Below are 18,170 nucleotides of genomic sequence, written 5' to 3' on the forward strand. Positions count from 1 at the left end.
CAAGGTTAGTAAATGTTTCAAGTAATCGCGCCCAACCGTGTTTTATTCTGTCTACAAGAAAAGCAACGAAAGGATCGCGTGCAATTACATGCAGCTGAGATGATTTTAAAAAAATAGACAAGTAGAGAAGTAGTAGTAGATATAGTAGAGCCTGTTTTCAGACACGTTTAAACAGACAGTCGTGTGTGTGTGTGTGTGTGTGTGTGTGTGTGTGTGTGTCTGTACTGTGTGTGTGTGTGTCTGTACTGTGTGTGTGTGTGTGTGTGTGTGTGTGTGTGTGCGTGTGTGTGTGCGTGCGCGTGTGTGTGTGTGTGTCTGTACTGTGTGTGTGTGTGTGTATGTGTGTGTGTGTGTGTGTGTGTGTGTGTGTGTGTGTGTGTGTGTGTGTGCGTGCGTGCGTGTGTGCGCGCGGCCAAAAGAGTTGCCGAATAAAGAGTTCTCTTTCTCTGCAGCATTCGCTGTGAAATATAACGGTTGACGGCGGTGCTTCGGTGAAAAGGGACCTATTTTTTTGTTGTCTTGTGTTTATGACGTGTGAATGTGTTTTTCCTGACTCCATGCCCGTGACAGAGGGAAATGTGTCTGTGATACAGACCTTGGTTCCAGGTGGTCCTCTCAGCCCGGGCAGACCCATCAGCCCCAGCTCTCCTTTCTCTCCCTGGAACCAGAAGGTTAATTCACCTGAGTGTTGTTGACACAGGGAGACCGTCATAGTGAGATATTTATTATGGGCGGGGGGGGGGGGGGGGGACTTACTTTGGGTCCCTCTGGACCGGGCCATCCGGCTGGTCCCTGTCTCCCTGGTAACCCAGGAGGACCAGTACGACCCTGCAGTACACACATATCAACTTGATTTGGATCCAAAGAAAAGCATTTGAGGTGCAACAGACCAAACAATTATATGAAATATTCGAATACATCAAACACACGGCATCATTATGAGCCTTCCTCCCCTCAGCAAAAAAATAAGTTTCATAAACAACTCTACCCCCGGTTCCTTGGTGAACAAGAAATGTGTTTTCTGTCAATATACCTGGTCAAATAATGGCAATAAACAACTTCAAGGGGCCCCATAAAATTATATTTTCTATTTTCCGGAATTCTCTTTTCTTTGTTTTATTTTTCCTGACTTTCAATTATTATTATAATATTTTTCTACTCTCAATATTACGATTATTCATAGCGAAAACAACGAAAATGTACGTTCTGAGTCCATGTCAATGCTTAAATCACAAACAAAAACTAAACAAATGAGTATTTTTGGAGTGTAATTCCCCTTTAATTGTGCATTAAGAAACAGAGGGAATGTATTGGTCTCGTGATATTTCTGATAGGCCTACACCTCATGACAGAGCTTTGTTAAACAGAGGGAATGTATTGGTCTCGTGATATTTCTGATAGGCCTACACCTCATGACAGAGCTTTGTTAAACAGAGGGAATGTATTGGTCTCGTGATATTTCTGATAGGCCTACACCTCATGACAGAGCTTTGTTAAACAGAGGGAATGTATTGGTCTCGTGATATTTCTGATAGGCCTACACCTCATGACAGAGCTTTGTTAAACAGTGATCACCAAGTTGACACAAACATTCACAATATCTATCTATCTGTCTTTCTTTCTTTCTTTCTTTCTACCACTATCATTACTAGCATCGCTAATTGGCTAAAAAAAACGGAGTGATTGACAAATGTGCACACCAATCAGACAGACAGGAGCAATATTGCTAGACATTAATTGGCAGATATTGTGTTAGGTTTGGCTTTGTAAGCCAATCGTGGTTAACTAGGGGCGGGATAGGTCAGCCGGGAGCTTTATGTTTCTGACAGTTTGCGATGGAACACATTTAAAAAATGCTTTCACAGAACTGCTTGGCGAGCCAATCATAGGTGGGCTGGTAGCTATTTGATAGCGATCCCTGAGCGAATATATTATCTGCCACGGAGTGTGTATTCCTTCAGCTCAGTGTCATTAACCAGTGGGCTTTAGAGTGTGTGTGGTGTGGTGTGTGGCCAGAATGTTTTAGTGATTTACCATAGAGAACACAAGCACTTAGGGAGATTAGAACTGCAGAGGGGGATGCAGTACACACACACACACACACACACACACACACACACACACACACACACACACACACACACACACACACACACACACACAGTTGATAGACCAGAGCCAAGAAGGAGAGAGAGACTCTGCAGAGGAGAAAGAGAGAGACACTGCAGAGGAGAAGGAGAGAGACACTGCAGAGGAGGAGAGAGACTCTGCAGAGGAGAACGAGAGAGACTACAGAGGAGAAGGAGAGAGACTCTGCAGAGGAGAACGAGAGAGACTGCAGAGGAGAAGGAGAGAGACTCTGCAGAGGAGAAGGAGCGAGACTGCAGAGGAGAAAGAGAGAGACACTGCAGAGGAGAAGGAGAGAGACACTGCAGAGGAGAAGGAGAGAGACTCTGCAGAGGAGAAGGAGAGAGACTGTAGAGGAGAAGGAGAGAGACTCTGCAGAGGAGAACGAGAGAGACTGTAGAGGACAGGGAGAGAGACTCTGCAGAGGAGAACGAGAGAGACACTGTAGAGGAGAAGGAGAGAGACACTGTAGAGGAGAAGGAGAGAGACTGCAGAGGAGAACGAGAGAGACACTGCAGAGGAGAAGGAGAGAGACACTGTAGAGGAGAAGGAGAGAGACTGCAGAGGAGAAGGAGAGAGACTCTGCAGAGGAGAACGAGAGAGACTGCAGAGGAGAAGGAGAGAGACTGTAGAGGAGAACGAGAGAGACTGTAGAGGACAGGGAGAGAGACTCTGCAGAGGAGAACGAGAGAGACACTGTAGAGGAGAAGGAGAGAGACACTGTAGAGGAGAAGGAGAGAGACTGCAGAGGAGAACGAGAGAGACACTGCAGAGGAGAAGGAGAGAGACACTGTAGAGGAGAAGGAGAGAGACTGCAGAGGAGAACGAGAGAGACACTGCAGAGGAGAAGGAGAGAGACACTGTAGAGGAGAAGGAGAGAGACACTGTAGAGGAGAAGGAGAGAGACTGCAGAGGAGAACGAGAGAGACACTGCAGAGGAGAAGGAGAGAGACTGTAGAGGACAGGGAGAGAGACTCTGCAGAGGAGAACGAGAGAGACACTGTAGAGGAGAAGGAGAGAGACACTGCAGAGGAGAACGAGAGAGACACTGCAGAGGAGAAGGAGAGAGACACTGTAGAGGAGAAGGAGAGAGATACTGCAGAGGACAGGGAGAGAGACACTGCAGAGGAGAACGAGAGAGACACTGCAGAGGAGAAGGAGAGAGACACTGGAGAGGACAGGGAGAGAGACTCTGCAGAGGAGAAGGAGAGAGACACTGCAGAGGAGAAGGAGAGAGACACTGCAGAGGACAGGGAGAGACACTGCAGAGGAGAAGGAGAGAGACACTGTAGAGGAGAAGGAGAGACACTGCAGAGGAGAAGGAGAGAGACACTGTAGAGGAGAAGGAGAGACTGCAGAGGAGAAGGAGAGAGACACTGCAGAGGAGAAGGAGAGAGACACTGTAGAGGACAGGGAGAGAGACTGTAGAGGAGAAGGAGAGACACTGCAGAGGAGAAGGAGAGAGACACTGCAGAGGAGAAGGAGAGAGACACTGTAGAGGACAGGGAGAGAGACTGTAGAGGAGAAGGAGAGAGACACTGTAGAGGAGAAGGAGAGACACTGCAGAGGAGAAGGAGAGATACTGCAGAGGACAGGAGAGAGAGAGAGGAGAGAGAGAGAGAGAGAGAGAGAGAGAGAGAGAGAGAGAGAGAGAGATGGGCGAGGGAGCGAGAGGAGGAGTGTCTCACCTTTGACCCTGGTCGTCCGATCTCTCCCTGGAGGACGAGAAGAAATGAGGGATGAGGAGACGTGTGTTCATTAGTACTCACCGAGAAGGATGACAAACACACACACACACACGATGAGTCTCTAATGGTGTCGAAAACATTAGAGGTCATACAAGGCATACATCTCTCTCTCTCACGCACAGAAACAGAAACACACGGACATGTTGACATGTTGACAGACAGACAGACAGACAGACAGACAGACAGACAGACAGACAGACAGACAGACAGACAGACAGACAGACAGACAGACATGTTGACAGACAGACAGACATGTTGACATGTTGACAGACAGACAGACAGACAGACATGTTGACAGACAAGTTGACAGACAGACAGACAGACAGACAGACAGACAGACAGACAGACAGACAGACAGACAGACAGACAGACAGACATGTTGACAGACAGACAGACATGTTGACATGTTGACAGACAGACAGACAGACAGACATGTTGACAGACAAGTTGACAGACAGACAGACAGACAGACAGACAGACAGACAGACAGACAGACAGACAGACAGACAGACAGACAGACAGACAGACAGACAGACACCAGGGCTTCTGTTTGGAAAATGTGGCTCCGGACAAGACATATGCATTGGTTCAATAACCTGATGTCGGGCGTCCAACCACAGTTCTCAGAAGGACAGAAATCACATTCAGTTTATGGTCATTCATCTTTTAACAGAACATGTAACACAGATTCCACTGCGTGAGTCATTCTTAAGGAATTCCGATGAGTAGAAGATGATAGAAGATACACGAGGCGCGTCCATGAGGCTAGGTGAAACTAAAGCTTTTCCTAAAGTAAATTGAATTAAATGGCCAAAAGGATTAATTATCTTACTACTGTCTTTGCCACTGAGAATCATTAGCTTTATTTTTAAATATTTTTTTAAAGCTGTGGATTGTTTTACATCGCATAGACTACAGTTGGAAGGGCCTGCAATGTGGGCAGAGAGCGCATCGCATAGACTACAGTTGGAAGGGCCTGCAATGTGGGCAGAGAGCGCATCGCATAGACTACAGTTGGAAGGGCCTGCATAGACTACAGTTGGAAGGGCCTGCAATGTGGGCAGAGAGCGCATCGCACAGTTGGAAGGGCCTGCTACAGTTGGAAGGGCCTGCAATGTGGGCAGAGAGCGCATCGCATAGACTACAGTTGGAAGGGCCTGCAATGTGGGCAGAGAGCGCATCGCATAGACTACAGTTGGAAGGGCCTGCAATGTGGGCAGAGAGCGCATCGCATAGACTACAGTTGGAAGGGCCTGCAATGTGGGCAGAGAGCGCATCGCATAGACTACAGTTGGAAGGGCCTGCAATGTGGGCAGAGAGCGCATCGCATAGACTACAGTTGGAAGGGCCTGCAATGTGGGCAGAGAGCGCATCGCATAGACTACAGTTGGAAGGGCCTGCAATGTGGGCAGAGAGCGCATCGCATAGACTACAGTTGGAAGGGCCTGCAATGTGGGCAGAGAGCGCATCGCATAGACTACAGTTGGAAGGGCCTGCAATGTGGGCAGAGAGCGCATCGCATAGACTACAGTTGGAAGGGCCTGCAATGTGGGCAGAGAGCGCATCGCATAGACTACAGTTGGAAGGGCCTGCAATGTGGGCATAGACTACAGTTGGAAGGGCCTGCAATGGGCGCATAGACTACAGTTGGAAGGGCCTGCAATGTGGGCAGAGAGCGCATCGCATAGACTACAGTTGGAAGGGCCTGCAATGTGGGCAGAGAGCGCATCGCATAGACTACAGTTGGAAGGGCCTGCAATGTGGGCAGAGAGCGCCTGCAATGTCGCATAGACTACAGTTGGAAGGGCCTGCAATGTGGGCAGAGAGCGCATCGCATAGACTACAGTTGGAAGGGCCTGCAATGTGGGCAGAGAGCGCAGCATAGACTACAGTTGGAAGGGCCTGCAATAGACTACAGTTGGAAGGGGCAAAGGGCCTGCAATGACTGTTGGAAGGGCCTGCAAGAGCAGAGCGCATCGCATAGACTACAGTTGGAAGGGCCTGCAATGTGGGCAGAGAGCGCATCGCATAGACTACAGTTGGAAGGGCCTGCAATGTGGGCAGAGCGCATCGCATAGACTACAGTTGGAAGGGCCTGCAATGTGGGCAGAGAGCGCATCGCATAGACTACAGTTGGAAGGGCCTGCAATGTGGGCAGAGAGCGCATCGCATAGACTACAGTTGGAAGGGCCTGCAATGTGGGCAGAGAGCGCATCGCATAGACTACAGTTGGAAGGGCCTGCAATGTGGGCAGAGAGCGCATCGCATAGACTACAGTTGGAAGGGCCTGCAATGTGGGCAGAGGGCCTGCAGTTGAAGGGCCTGCAATGTGGGCAGAGAGCGCATCGCATAGACTACAGTTGGAAGGGCCTGGCAGAGGGCCTGACACAGTTGGAAGGGCCTGCAATGTGGGCAGAGAGCGCATCGCAGACTACAGTTGAAGGGCCTGCAATGTGGGCAGAGAGCGCATCGCATAGACTACAGTTGGAAGGGCCTGCAATGTGGGCAGAGCGATCGCATAGACTACAGTTGGAAGGGCCTGCAATGTGGGCAGAGAGCGCATCGCATAGACTACAGTTGGAAGGGCCTGCAATGTGGGCAGAGAGCGTGAGCAAATAGACTACAGTTGGAAGGGCCTGCAATGTGGGCAGAGAGCGCATCGCATAGACTACAGTTGGAAGGGCCTGCAATGTGGGCAGACAGCGACTACAGTTGGAATGTGGAAAAAGACTACAGTTGGAAAATGTGGGCAAAATGCCTATTGGAAGGGCCTGCAATGTGGCAGAGAGCGCATCGCAAGACTACAGTTGGAAGGGCCTGCAATGTGGGCAGAGAGCGCATCATAGACTACAGTTGGAAGGGCCTGCTGATAGACTACAGTTGGAAGGGCCTGCAATGTGGGCAGAGAGCGCATCGCATAGACTACAGTTGGAAGGGCCTGCAATGTGGGCAGAGAGCGCATCGCATAGACTACAGTTGGAAGGGCCTGCAATGTGGGCAGAGAGCGCATCGCATAGACTACAGTTGGAAGGGCCTGCAATGTGGGCAAGAGCTTCGCATAGACTACAGTTGGAAGGGCCTGCAATGTGGGCAGAGAGCGCATCGCATAGACTACAGTTGGAAGGGCCTGCAATGTGGGCAGAAGAGACTACAGTTGGAAGGGCCTGCAATGTGGGCCCGCATAGACTACAGTTGGAAGGGCCTGCAATGTGGGCAGAGAGCGATCGCATAGACTACAGTTGGAAGGGCCTGCAATGTGGGCGTAGACTACAGTTGGAAGGGCCTGCAATGTGGGCAGAGAGCGCATCGCATAGACTACAGTTGGAAGGGCCTGCAATGTGGGCAGAGAGGTTCGCATAGACTACAGTTGGAAGGGCCTGCAATGTGGGCAGAGAGCGCATCGCATAGACTACAGTTGGAAGGGCCTGCAATGTGGGCAGAGAGCGCATCGCATAGACTACAGTTGGAAGGGCCTGCAATGTGGGCAGAGCGCATCGCATAGACTACAGTTGGAAGGGCCTGCAATGTGGGCAGAGAGCGCATCGCATAGACTACAGTTGGAAGGGCCTGCAATGTGGGCAGAGAGCGCAAAATAAAAGACTGCAGTTGCAATTGGGCGATAAGAGAGCCTAGACTACAGTTGGATTTGTGTCTAGACTACAGTTGGAAGGGCCTGCAATGTGGGCAGAGCACTAACTACAGTTGGAAGGGCCTGCAATGTGGGCAGACAATGTCAGTTGGAAGGGCCTGCAATTTGAGCATCGCATAGACTACAGTTGGAAGGGCCTGCAATGTTTTGAGCGTCTGGCACAGTTGGAAGGGCCTGCAATGTGGGCAGAAAATAGACTACAGTTGGAAGGGCCTGCAAAAGATTCGCTAGACTACAGTTGGAAGGGCCTGCAATGTGGGCAGAGAGCGCATCGCATAGACTACAGTTGGAAGGGCCTGCAATGTGGGCAGAGAGCGCATCGCATAGACTACAGTTGGAAGGGCCTGCAATGTGGGCAGAGAGCGCATCGCATAGACTACAGTTGGAAGGGCCTGCAATGTGGGCAGAGAGCGCATCGCATAGACTACAGTTGGAAGGGAATAATTGGGCAGAGAGCGCATCTGACTACAGTTGGAAGGGCCTGCAATGTGGGCAGATACGCGCATCGCATAGACTACAGTTGGAAGGGCCTGCAATGTGGGCAGAGAGCGCATCGCATAGACCACAGTTGGAAGGGCCTGCAATGTGGGCAGAGAGCGCATCGCATAGACTACAGTTGGAAGGGCCTGCAATGTGGGCAGAGAGCGCGGCAAATGCCAACATAGATGATTGTTGAGTTGCAACTGTCAGTGAGTTGTCAGGGCGACCCAGCGAGGCATTTAAAAAATACAATCGCGGAAAAAGAAACAGTTTGGAAAACAAAATGCCTATTGCTGTAAAGAGAAGACAATGAAAACAGACCGATCTGTCTTTTGGTTTTACAAATTCTCAATTTAACTGAGCAAAAAGTTGTCTTGTTGGCTGCAGCGAAGAACACTGGCCGTGTCCCCGGTTAGTTTGGCATATTCACTGTATCGTCACTGCGGCAGGGTAGCCTAGTGGTTAGAGCGTTGGACTAGTAACCGGAAGGTTGCAAGATCGAATCCCCGTGCTGACAAGGTCTGTCGTTCTGCCCCTGAACAGGCAGTTAACCCACTGTTCCTAGGCCGTTATTGAAAATAAGAATTTGTTCTTAACTGACTTGCCAAGTTAAATAAAGGTAAAATAAAAAACTTTTGTTTGTTTTTGGACGATAATCCTCGCTGACAAGGTCTGTATTTGTGTCTCCCATTTTCGTAGCACTAATATATGGATCAGACAATGTCATTTTTAATTGATCTGTTTTGATCTGTCTGGCAGTAAAGTGTCATTTAAAAAATCTTATTAAAAAAGATTCTGCTAATGTCTCCAGTCATATCATGTGTAATATAATTGCACGAAATGTGTTTATAAAACATTTTCCTGTGCGAAAGAAAGGAGAATAATTGTATCTGATATATAGCCTATAGCATAGTCCTACTCCAAAAGAAAGGAGAATAATTGTATCTGATATATAGCCTATAGCATAGTCCTACTCTACGCCACCACGCGCTGCATTGAACAGTGATCGATGTATATTATGACTATCCAATCTAATCATCACATTGGGAATAGAAGGCTATATTACATACGTTTGCAAATGCGAGGTAGCATGGGAATGCTTCCTATTTTAAAGTTGTGTTTTGATGGCGAACATTAGCTTCCCCAAACTTGAAAACCCAAGCGTAGCCTATGTTAGAATAACTGCCCACATGTACTTTTCCTCAGCCAACAGGACAAGTAACGAATAACAAAATCACTAGCCTATGTCAATCTACTATCCCCTATAGTAGACAATATGACCTATTCTGTTGGTTCAAACAAGCAGTAGATTATAGTTATACGCGTAGTAATGAGCACAGGGCAGTAGGCTACGTCCAGTTATAAGCGTAGTAATGAGCACAGGGCAGTAGGCTACGTCCAGTTATAAGCGTAGAAATGAGCAACAGGGCAGTAGGCTACGTCCAGTTATAAGCGTAATAATGAGCACAGGGCAGTAGGCTACGTCCAGTTATAAGCGTAGAAATGAGCAACAGGGCAGTAGGCTACGTCCAGTTATAAGCATAGTAATGAGCACAGGGCAGTAGGCTACGTCCAGTTATAAGCGTAGTAATGAGCACAGGGCAGTAGGCTACGTCCAGTTATAAGCGTAGCAATGAGCACAGGGCAGTAGGCTACGTCCAGTTATAAGCGTAGCAATGAGCACAGGGCAGTAGGCTACGTCCAGTTATAAGCGTAGTAATGAGCACAGGGCAGTAGGCTACGTCCAGTTATAAGCGTAGCAATGAGCACAGGGCAGTAGGCTACGTCCAGTTATAAGCGTAGTAATGAGCACAGGGCAGTAGGCTACGTCCAGTTATAAGCGTAGCAATGAGCACAGGGCAGTAGGCTACGTCCAGTTATAAGCGTAGCAATGAGCACAGGGCAGTAGGCTACGTCCAGTTATAGCAATGAGCGCTACGTCCAGTTATGAGCACAGGGCAGTAGGCTACGTCCAGTTATAAGCGTAGTAATGAGCACAGGGCAGTAGGCTACCCAGTTATAAGCGTAGCAATGAGCACAGGGCAGTAGGCTACGTCCAGTTATAAGCGTAGCAATGAGCACAGGGCAGTAGGCTACGTCCAGTTATAAGCGTAGCAATGAGCACAGGGCAGTAGGCTACGTCCAGTTATAAGCGTAGTAATGAGCAACAGGGCAGTAGGCTACGTCCAGTTATAAGCGTAGCAATGAGCACAGGGCAGTAGGCTACGTCCAGTTATAAGCGTAGCAATGAGCACAGGGCAGTAGGCTACGTCCAGTTATAAGCGTAGCAATGAGCACAGGGCAGTAGGCTACGTCCAGTTATAAGCGTAGTAATGAGCCTTGGGCAGTAGGCTACGTCCAGTTATAAGCGTAGTAATGAGCACAGGGCAGTAGGCTACGTCCAGTTATAAGCGTAGTAATGAGCACAGGGCAGTAGGCTACGTCCAGTTATAAGCGTAGCAATGAGCACAGGGCAGTAGGCTACGTCCAGTTATAAGCGTAGCAATGAGCACAGGGCAGTAGGCTACGTCCAGTTATAAGCGTAGTAATGAGCAACAGGGCAGTAGGCTACGTCCAGTTATAAGCGTAGTAATGAGCACAGGGCAGTAGGCTACGTCCAGTTATAAGCGTAGTAATGAGCACAGGGCAGTAGGCTATGTCCAGTTATAAGCGTAGTAATGAGCACAGGGCAGTAGGCTACGTGCGAATGTTCGTTCCATAATGCAATTAGCAGGACAACCCCATTGTGACAAATAAGAAAATATCCGTTAGAAATATAGAAATCTAAATATGCAACAATTAGCATGGGATACTAATATGACTAGGATTAACAACAACTAGCATGGGTTGCTAACATGACTAGGATTATCGCAAACAATCTGTACACAATTCCTGGAAGTTGAAAATGTCCCAGTTCTTCCATGGCCTGCATACACACCAGACATGTCACCCATTGAGCATGTTTGGGATGCTCTGGATCGACGAGTACAACAGCGTGTTCCAGTTCCCGCCAATATCCAGCTGAGTGGGACAACATTCCACAGGCCACAATCAACATCCTGATCAACTCTATGTGAAGGAGTTTAAATTGACTGATTTCCTTACAGTGCATTTGGAAAGTATTCAGACCCCTTTCCTTTTTCCACATTTTTTTGTTTTGTTACATCCTTATATTAAAGTGAATTAAATAAAACGTGTTCTTCATCAATCTACCCTATATTGTTTTACAAATGTATAAAAAAAGCTAAACAGAAATACCTATATTTACATAAGTATTCAGACCCTTTGCTATGACACTTGAAATTGAGCTCAGGTGCATCCTGTTTCCATTGATCATTGTTGTTTCTTCAAGTTGATTGTAGTCCACCTGTGGTAAATTCAATTGATTGGACATGATTTGGAAAGGGCACACACCTGTCTATATAAGGTCCCACAGTTGACAGTGCATGTCAGAGCAACAACCAAGTCATGAGGTTGAAGGAATTGTCCGTAGAGCTCCAAAACAGGATTGTGTCGAGGTACAGATCTGGGGAAGGGTACCAAAAAAATTCTGCAGCATTGAAGGTCCCCAAGAAAACACAGTGGCCTCCATCAAATCATTCTGCAGCATTCCATCATTCAGTGGGTCCCCATTCAGTGAAAATCATTCAGTGGCCTCCATCATTCAGTGGTCTCCACCATTCAGTGGCCTCCATCATTCAGTGGCCTCCATCATTCAGTGGCCTTCCATCATTCAGTGGCCTTCCATCATTCAGTGGCCTTCCATCATTCAGTGGCCTCCATCATTCAGTGGCCTCCATCATTCAGTGGCCTCCATCATTTATTTGGAATACATTTTTTTTTTTTATCTAAAAACCTGTTTTTGTCATTATGGTGTTTTGTGTTTAGTTTGATGAGTAAAAAAAAAAAAACTATTTTAGAATAAGGCTGTAAAATAAAATAAAAAGTGGAAAAGTCAAGGGGTCTGAATACTTTCCGAAGGCTCTGTACATGGACTGTAACTGTAAAGGTCGTCCCTGAGGTCGTCCCTGAGGTCGTCCCCGAGGTCATCCCTGAGGTCGTCCCTGAGGTCATCCCTGAGGTCGTTCCTGAAGTCAAGGGGTCTGAATACTTTCCGAAGGCTCTGTACATGGACTGTAACTGTAAAGGTCGTCCCTGAGGTCGTCCCTGAGGTCGTCCCCGAGGTCGTCCCGTCCCCGAGGTCATCCCTGAGGTCGTCCCTGAGGTCGTCCCTGAGGTCATTCCCGTGGTCGTCCCCGAGGTCATTCCCGAGGTCGTCCCTGAAGTCAAGGGGTCTGAATACTTTCCGAAGGCTCTGTACATGGACTGTAACTGTAAAGGTCGTCCCTGAGGTCGTCCCCGAGGTCATTCCCGTGGTCGTCCCTGAGGTCGTCCCTGAGATCGTCCCCGAGGTCAATCCTGAGGTCAAGGTGTCTGAATACTTTCCGAAGGCTCTGTACATGGACTGTAACTGTAAAGTTGCATGTAGCGTTTATACTTTTGTTCAGTGTCTTTAAATGCTTTTCTCGGCTAACTGAAACCCTGGTATACACACACACACACACGCACGCACCCACACGCACACACACACACACACACAACATATTCACCTTGTCTCCCTTCGGTCCACTAATTCCTGGCATTCCACTGGGACCCTGAAAACACAATTAATATACACCTCACACATTTATAATGACACACACACACACACACACACACACACACACACACACACACACACACACACACACACACACACACACACACACCTCTGGTCCTGGGGGTCCCTTGGGTCCCTGGGGTCCTGGTTTACATCCATGGATCACAGGCAGATGTTTATACCTCTGCTCTTCCTCCTTCTCTCCTCCTCCTCCTCCCTCTTTCACTGGGTAGTCAACCTTCAAACACAAGTTACGTAAAAGTGTCTGACTGAACAGGGTATCAAACATGAGCGGTCTGTGTGCCTCAGTAATGTGAGCTAAAGCCTAAAGGCTCTGGAGGATAACAGTATACAGAACAAGAAATGGTGTGTCTGTGTACTGCAGGGAAACGTGTGTCTGTGTACTGCAGGGAAACGTGTCTGTGTACTGCAGGGACACGTGTGTCTGTGTACTGCAGGGAAACGTGTGTCTGTGTACTGCAAGGACACGTGTCTGTGTACTGCAGGGAAACGTGTGTCTGTGTACTGCAGGGAAACGTGTGTCTGTGTACTGCAGGGAAACGTGTCTGTGTACTGCAGGGAAACGTGTCTGTGTACTGCAGGGACACGTGTGTCTGTGTACTGCAGGGAAACGTGTCTGTGTACTGCAGGGAAACGTGTGTCTGTGTACTGCAGGGAAACGTGTCTGTGTACTGCAGGGAAACGTGTCTGTGTATCATTGGAGGATCCTCAGAGGAGGAAGGGGAGGACCATCCTCCTCAGTGAATTTCATACAAATTTAAATTGAAAAACATAAAAAAAAGTTATTATTATTAGATAAAACTATACTAACTATATTCACATCACCAAATAACTGATTAAAAGACACTATTTTGCTAAGAAGGTTTACAGTAGCCTCAACACCACTCTGTAGGGTAGCACCATGGTGTAGCTGGAGGACAGCTAGCTTCCGTCCTCCTCTTAAACTTAGGAGGCTCATGGTTCTCACCCCCTTCTATAGACTTACACAGTAATTATGACAACTTCCGGAGGACGTCCTCCAACCTATCAGAGCTCTTGTAGCATGAACTGACATGTTGTCCACCCAATCAAATGATCAGAGCTAGCTAGCTAGCGCTGCAGTGCATAAAATGTGGGGAGTAGTTGACTCAAAGAGAGAGAAAGACAATATTTGAACAGTTTTTAACAAATTAATTTCTTCCAAAATAGAGAAAAAAAGCTTGCAAATGCACTTAGCTAGTTTAGCCTACTGAAACCCCCTGCTCAAACAGAGGGATGCTATGTTAGCTAGCTGGCTATAACAGAGGGATGCTATGTTAGCTAGCTGGCTATAACAGAGGGATGCTATGTTAGCTAGCTGGCTATAACAGAGGAATGCCATGTTAGCTAGCTGGCTATAACAGAGGGATGCTATGTTAGCTAGCTGGCTATAACAGGGGGATGCTATGTTAGCTAGCTGGCTATAACAGAGGAATGCCATGTTACCTAGCTGGCTATGACAGAGGGATGCTATGTTAGCTAGCTGGCTATAACAGGGGGATGCTATGTTACTTAGCTGGCTATAACAGAGGGATGCCATGTTAGCTAGCTGGCTATAACAGGATGCTATGTTAGCTATCCGGCTATAACAGAGGGATGCCATGTTAGCTAGCTGGCTATAACAGAGGGATGCTATGTTAGCTAGCTGGCTATAACAGCGGGATGCTATGCGGGATGCTATGTTAGCTAGCTGGCTATAACAGCGGGATGCTATGTTAGCTAGCTGGCTATAACATCGGGATGCTATGTTAGCTAGCTGGCTATAACAGCGGGATGCTATGTTAGCTAGCTGGCTATAACAGAGGGATGTCATGTTAGCTAGCTGGCTATAACAGCGGGATGCTATGTTAGCTAGCTGGCTATAACAGCGGGATGCTATGTTAGCTAGCTGGCTATAACAGAGGAATGCCATGTTAGCTAGCTGGCTATAACAGAGGATGGTTGCTATGTTAACAGGGGATGCTATGTTACTTAGCTGGCTATAACAGAGGGATGATGTTGCTATGTTAGCTATGTTAGCTAGCTGGCTATAACAGAGGGATGCTATGTTAGCTAGCTGGCTATAACAGAAGGATGCTATGTTAGCTAGCCGGCTATAACAGAGGGATGCCATGTTAGCTAGCTGGCTATAACAGAGGGATGCTATGTTAGCTAGCTGGCTATAACAGCGGGATGCTATGTTAGCCTGCTGGCTATAACAGCGGGATGCTATGTTAGCTAGCTGGCTATAACATCGGGATGCTATGTTAGCTAGCTGGCTATAACAGCGGGATGCTATGTTAGCTAGCTGGCTATAACAGAGGGATGTCATGTTAGCTAGCTGGCTATAACAGCGGGATGCTATGTTAGCTAGCTGGCTATAACAGAGGGATGCTAGCTGGCTATGACTTTCCAACACAACACTGGAACTCTTCCAAGGCAAAGTAAGCTTTTGGTTTCATTAATTCATAGCCACCGGGGCCTGCCGGTGTATCTGCCTACTGACTGTACATTAACGTTACTGCGTGATTGTAGCGGGTTTACGAACGCGTTAGTTCTAGTAGCTATGTTGACTATGACATTACTTTATCTAATATAGTGACAACGATGTAGGCTGTGCAACGTTAGCGGTTTCGCTTGGAAAGGTTGTTTCCCCCTGGTCACATTCAGCTGATGTGTTGTACATTGAAGTCTGCCGATTCGGTTGAAAAACGTTTCTTCAACGGAAGCAAATGGAACAAAACGGAGATAAACATACCTGAATCATCTTTTGGACTGATGATTACAGCTAGATTCAGACAAGCATGTGAAAGGCGGTATTGAATGTCACTGTCTGTCATCTCAAATTTGTCTCTCGACGTGTGTGCACCTACATTGTAAACTTTCATCATAGACTAGGTTGTAACAACCTCATGATGGATACGGTAGGTTTAATAACCTAAACTGCAGAGAAACGTGTGTGTGTGTGTGTGTGTACTGCAGGGAAATGTGTGCGTGTGTGTGTACTGCAGGGAAATGTGTGCGTGTGTGTGTGTGTGTGTTTAACCTCACCGTAGTCCCTCGCTTCCAGAGCAGGGAGGGCGGAGGGAAGAGTGGGGGTGGGGGAGGGGCCAGGAGACAGCAGGGGTCAAACCTCATTGGCTCATCCAAGGACCTGAGGGCTGACAGACACACGGCAGAACCAATGACAGAGCGCGATTTAAGATAAATCAATAAAACTACAAACACAAGCTGGATAAGTGAAGAGTGTGTGTGTGTGTGTGTGTGTGTGTGTGTGTGTGTGTGTGTGTGTGTGTGTGTGTGTGTGTGTGTGTGTGTGAGGGGTTGTCACTCTGACCGTTGTCACGTAACTCAAGGACGCGCACACACACACACACACACACACACACACACAGAGCAGTCTTACCTGTTTGAGCATTGAGCATATGGTCTAAGTGGTGGTATGAAGACAGGGCCCATGTCTGGCAGAGGAGGAGCTGAAGGCACAGAACTTTCCAGACCATCTCCATCTGTTGGTGCAGCGACAACTGTCAGCCATTAGACAAAGTGTCCGGTTTTAATGTACTTAAGTACAGTCGTGGAACGACAACTCAACTGCCATACTTTAGTCAAAGCAAAAAGTGAAATTAAATACTCTATATCAAACTCCCCTCTGTCACCTCTCCCTGCCACCTCTCTCTCTCTCTCTCTCTCTCTCTCTCTCTCTCTCTCTGTCCCTCTCTCTCTCTGTTCCTCTCTCTATCTCTGTCCCTCTCTCTGTCTCTCTCTCTCTCTACTCTCTCTCTCTCTCTGTCTCTACTCTCTCTCTCTCTCTCTCTGTCTCTCTCTCTCTCTCTCACTCTCTCTCTCTCTCTCTCTCTCTCTCTCTCTCTCTCTCTCTCTCTCTCTGTCTCTCCTCCCCTGTCACCTCTCCCTGTCACCTCTCTCTCTCTCTCTCTCTCTCTCTCTCTCTCTCTCTCTCTCTCTCTGTCTCTCCTCCCCTGTCACCTCTCCCTGTCACCTCTCTCTCTCTCTCTCTCTCTCTCTCTCTCTGTCTCTCCTCCCCTGTCACTCTCTCTCTCTCTCTCTCTCTCTCTCTCTCTCTCTCCTCTCTCTCTCTCCCTGTCACCTGTCTCTCTCTCTCTATCTCTCTCTCTCTCTCTCTCTCTCTCTCTCTCTCTCTCTCTCTCTCTCTCCCCCTCTCTCCCTCTCTCTCTCTCCTCCCCTGTCACCTCTCCCTGCCACTGTTGAATCATTCAAGCTGTACATTGCAGTAATGGAAACATAATTTAAAACCCAAGCTGTTCTGACTGTCGTCTTCTCATCTAAATGTTACCAAAAGCTTTTCTCTGTTATTCCTGGTCTTGACAGCAGTAACAGGACACAGCACCGGTTACCTCCTGGAGCTTGTCTCTCTGCTGTTACCAAAAGCTTTTCTCTGTTATTCCTGGTCTTGACAGCAGTAACAGGACACAGCACCGGTTACCTCTTGGAGCTTGTCTCTCTGCTGTTACCAAAACGTTTTGTGTTTCAGTCTCAACACCTGCATTTTGTAATGCCAACACCTGCAACACCTGCATTTTGTCATGTAAATGTATACATATAGATAAGAAACAACCGTGTAACAGTGTGCCCTTACCTTGAGGTTATTCTGTATTCTGTATTCTGTATCCACGTCGACTCCACTCCTGGAGATCTTTTAGTTGCAGAGTCTCTTAAATAAAAGCTCTTCAAGTAGCGCGATTATTTCCTCATATTCTTCTCCCTATACCTCTCCTTCCTTGACATTTACGTGTAAGCTAATGTATCCTTTCAGGGGCCAATAACGTCACAGTTAAATTAAAGGGAGGGACCTTTCATTTGGCGCGACAGTGTGGAGCTGCGTCCCTCCAGCACCGAAGAGTACTGGCTGCCAGTGGCTGGAGGCAAGGCACAACTCTGCACATTTCTGTGCATATGAAATCTGCCGGTGGGAATGCAGCAAATCCTAAAAACATAGTGCGATAGATGCCCAATATATAATAGCCACTGCCACCTAGTGGAATTATCACGAATACAACAAAAAACTAGACAACTAACACGCTTGCCTTTCTTGCACTAACTACCACTTGTCTTTTCTCACTAGCACTGATGTTGACTACTGACTACTGACTGTTGACTACTGACTGTTGACTACTGACTGTTGACTACTGACTGTTGACTACTCACTGTTGACTACTGACTACTGACTGTTGACTACTGACTGTTGACTGCTGACTGTTGACGGTTGACTACTGGCTGTTGACTACTGACTACTGACTGTTGGCTGCTGACTACTGACTGTTAACTACTGACAGTTGACTACTGACTGTTGACTGCTGACTACTGACTGTTGACTACGGACTGCTGACTACTAATTGCTGACTACTGACTGTTGACTACGGACTGCTGACTACTAATTGCTGACTACTGACTGTTGACTACTGACTGTTGATTACTGACTACTGACTGTTGACTACTGACTACTGAC

General features: G+C 47.7%; 1 protein-coding gene across 1 annotated transcript in view; it reads right to left on the reverse strand.

Annotated features, from left to right (window-relative positions):
• LOC115127530 (acetylcholinesterase collagenic tail peptide-like) overlaps positions 1-17,556 on the reverse strand; it is an 83,035-nt gene extending 65,479 nt beyond the window's left edge. Inside the window, exons 1-8 of the mRNA XM_065020029.1 lie at positions 17,301-17,556; positions 16,089-16,191; positions 15,734-15,843; positions 12,774-12,902; positions 12,615-12,659; positions 3,816-3,842; positions 757-828; positions 596-658 (exon numbers count right to left, since the gene is read on the reverse strand). Coding sequence (XP_064876101.1) covers positions 596-658; positions 757-828; positions 3,816-3,842; positions 12,615-12,659; positions 12,774-12,902; positions 15,734-15,843; positions 16,089-16,191 — 549 coding nt within the window. The 5' untranslated portion in view covers positions 17,301-17,556. The remainder of the gene's footprint in view (positions 1-595; positions 659-756; positions 829-3,815; positions 3,843-12,614; positions 12,660-12,773; positions 12,903-15,733; positions 15,844-16,088; positions 16,192-17,300) is intronic.
• Between the last annotated feature and the right edge of the window lie 614 nt (positions 17,557-18,170).

Source organism: Oncorhynchus nerka, linkage group LG7, assembly GCF_034236695.1.
Source record: "Oncorhynchus nerka isolate Pitt River linkage group LG7, Oner_Uvic_2.0, whole genome shotgun sequence".
Classification (NCBI taxonomy): Eukaryota; Metazoa; Chordata; class Actinopteri; order Salmoniformes; family Salmonidae; genus Oncorhynchus; species Oncorhynchus nerka.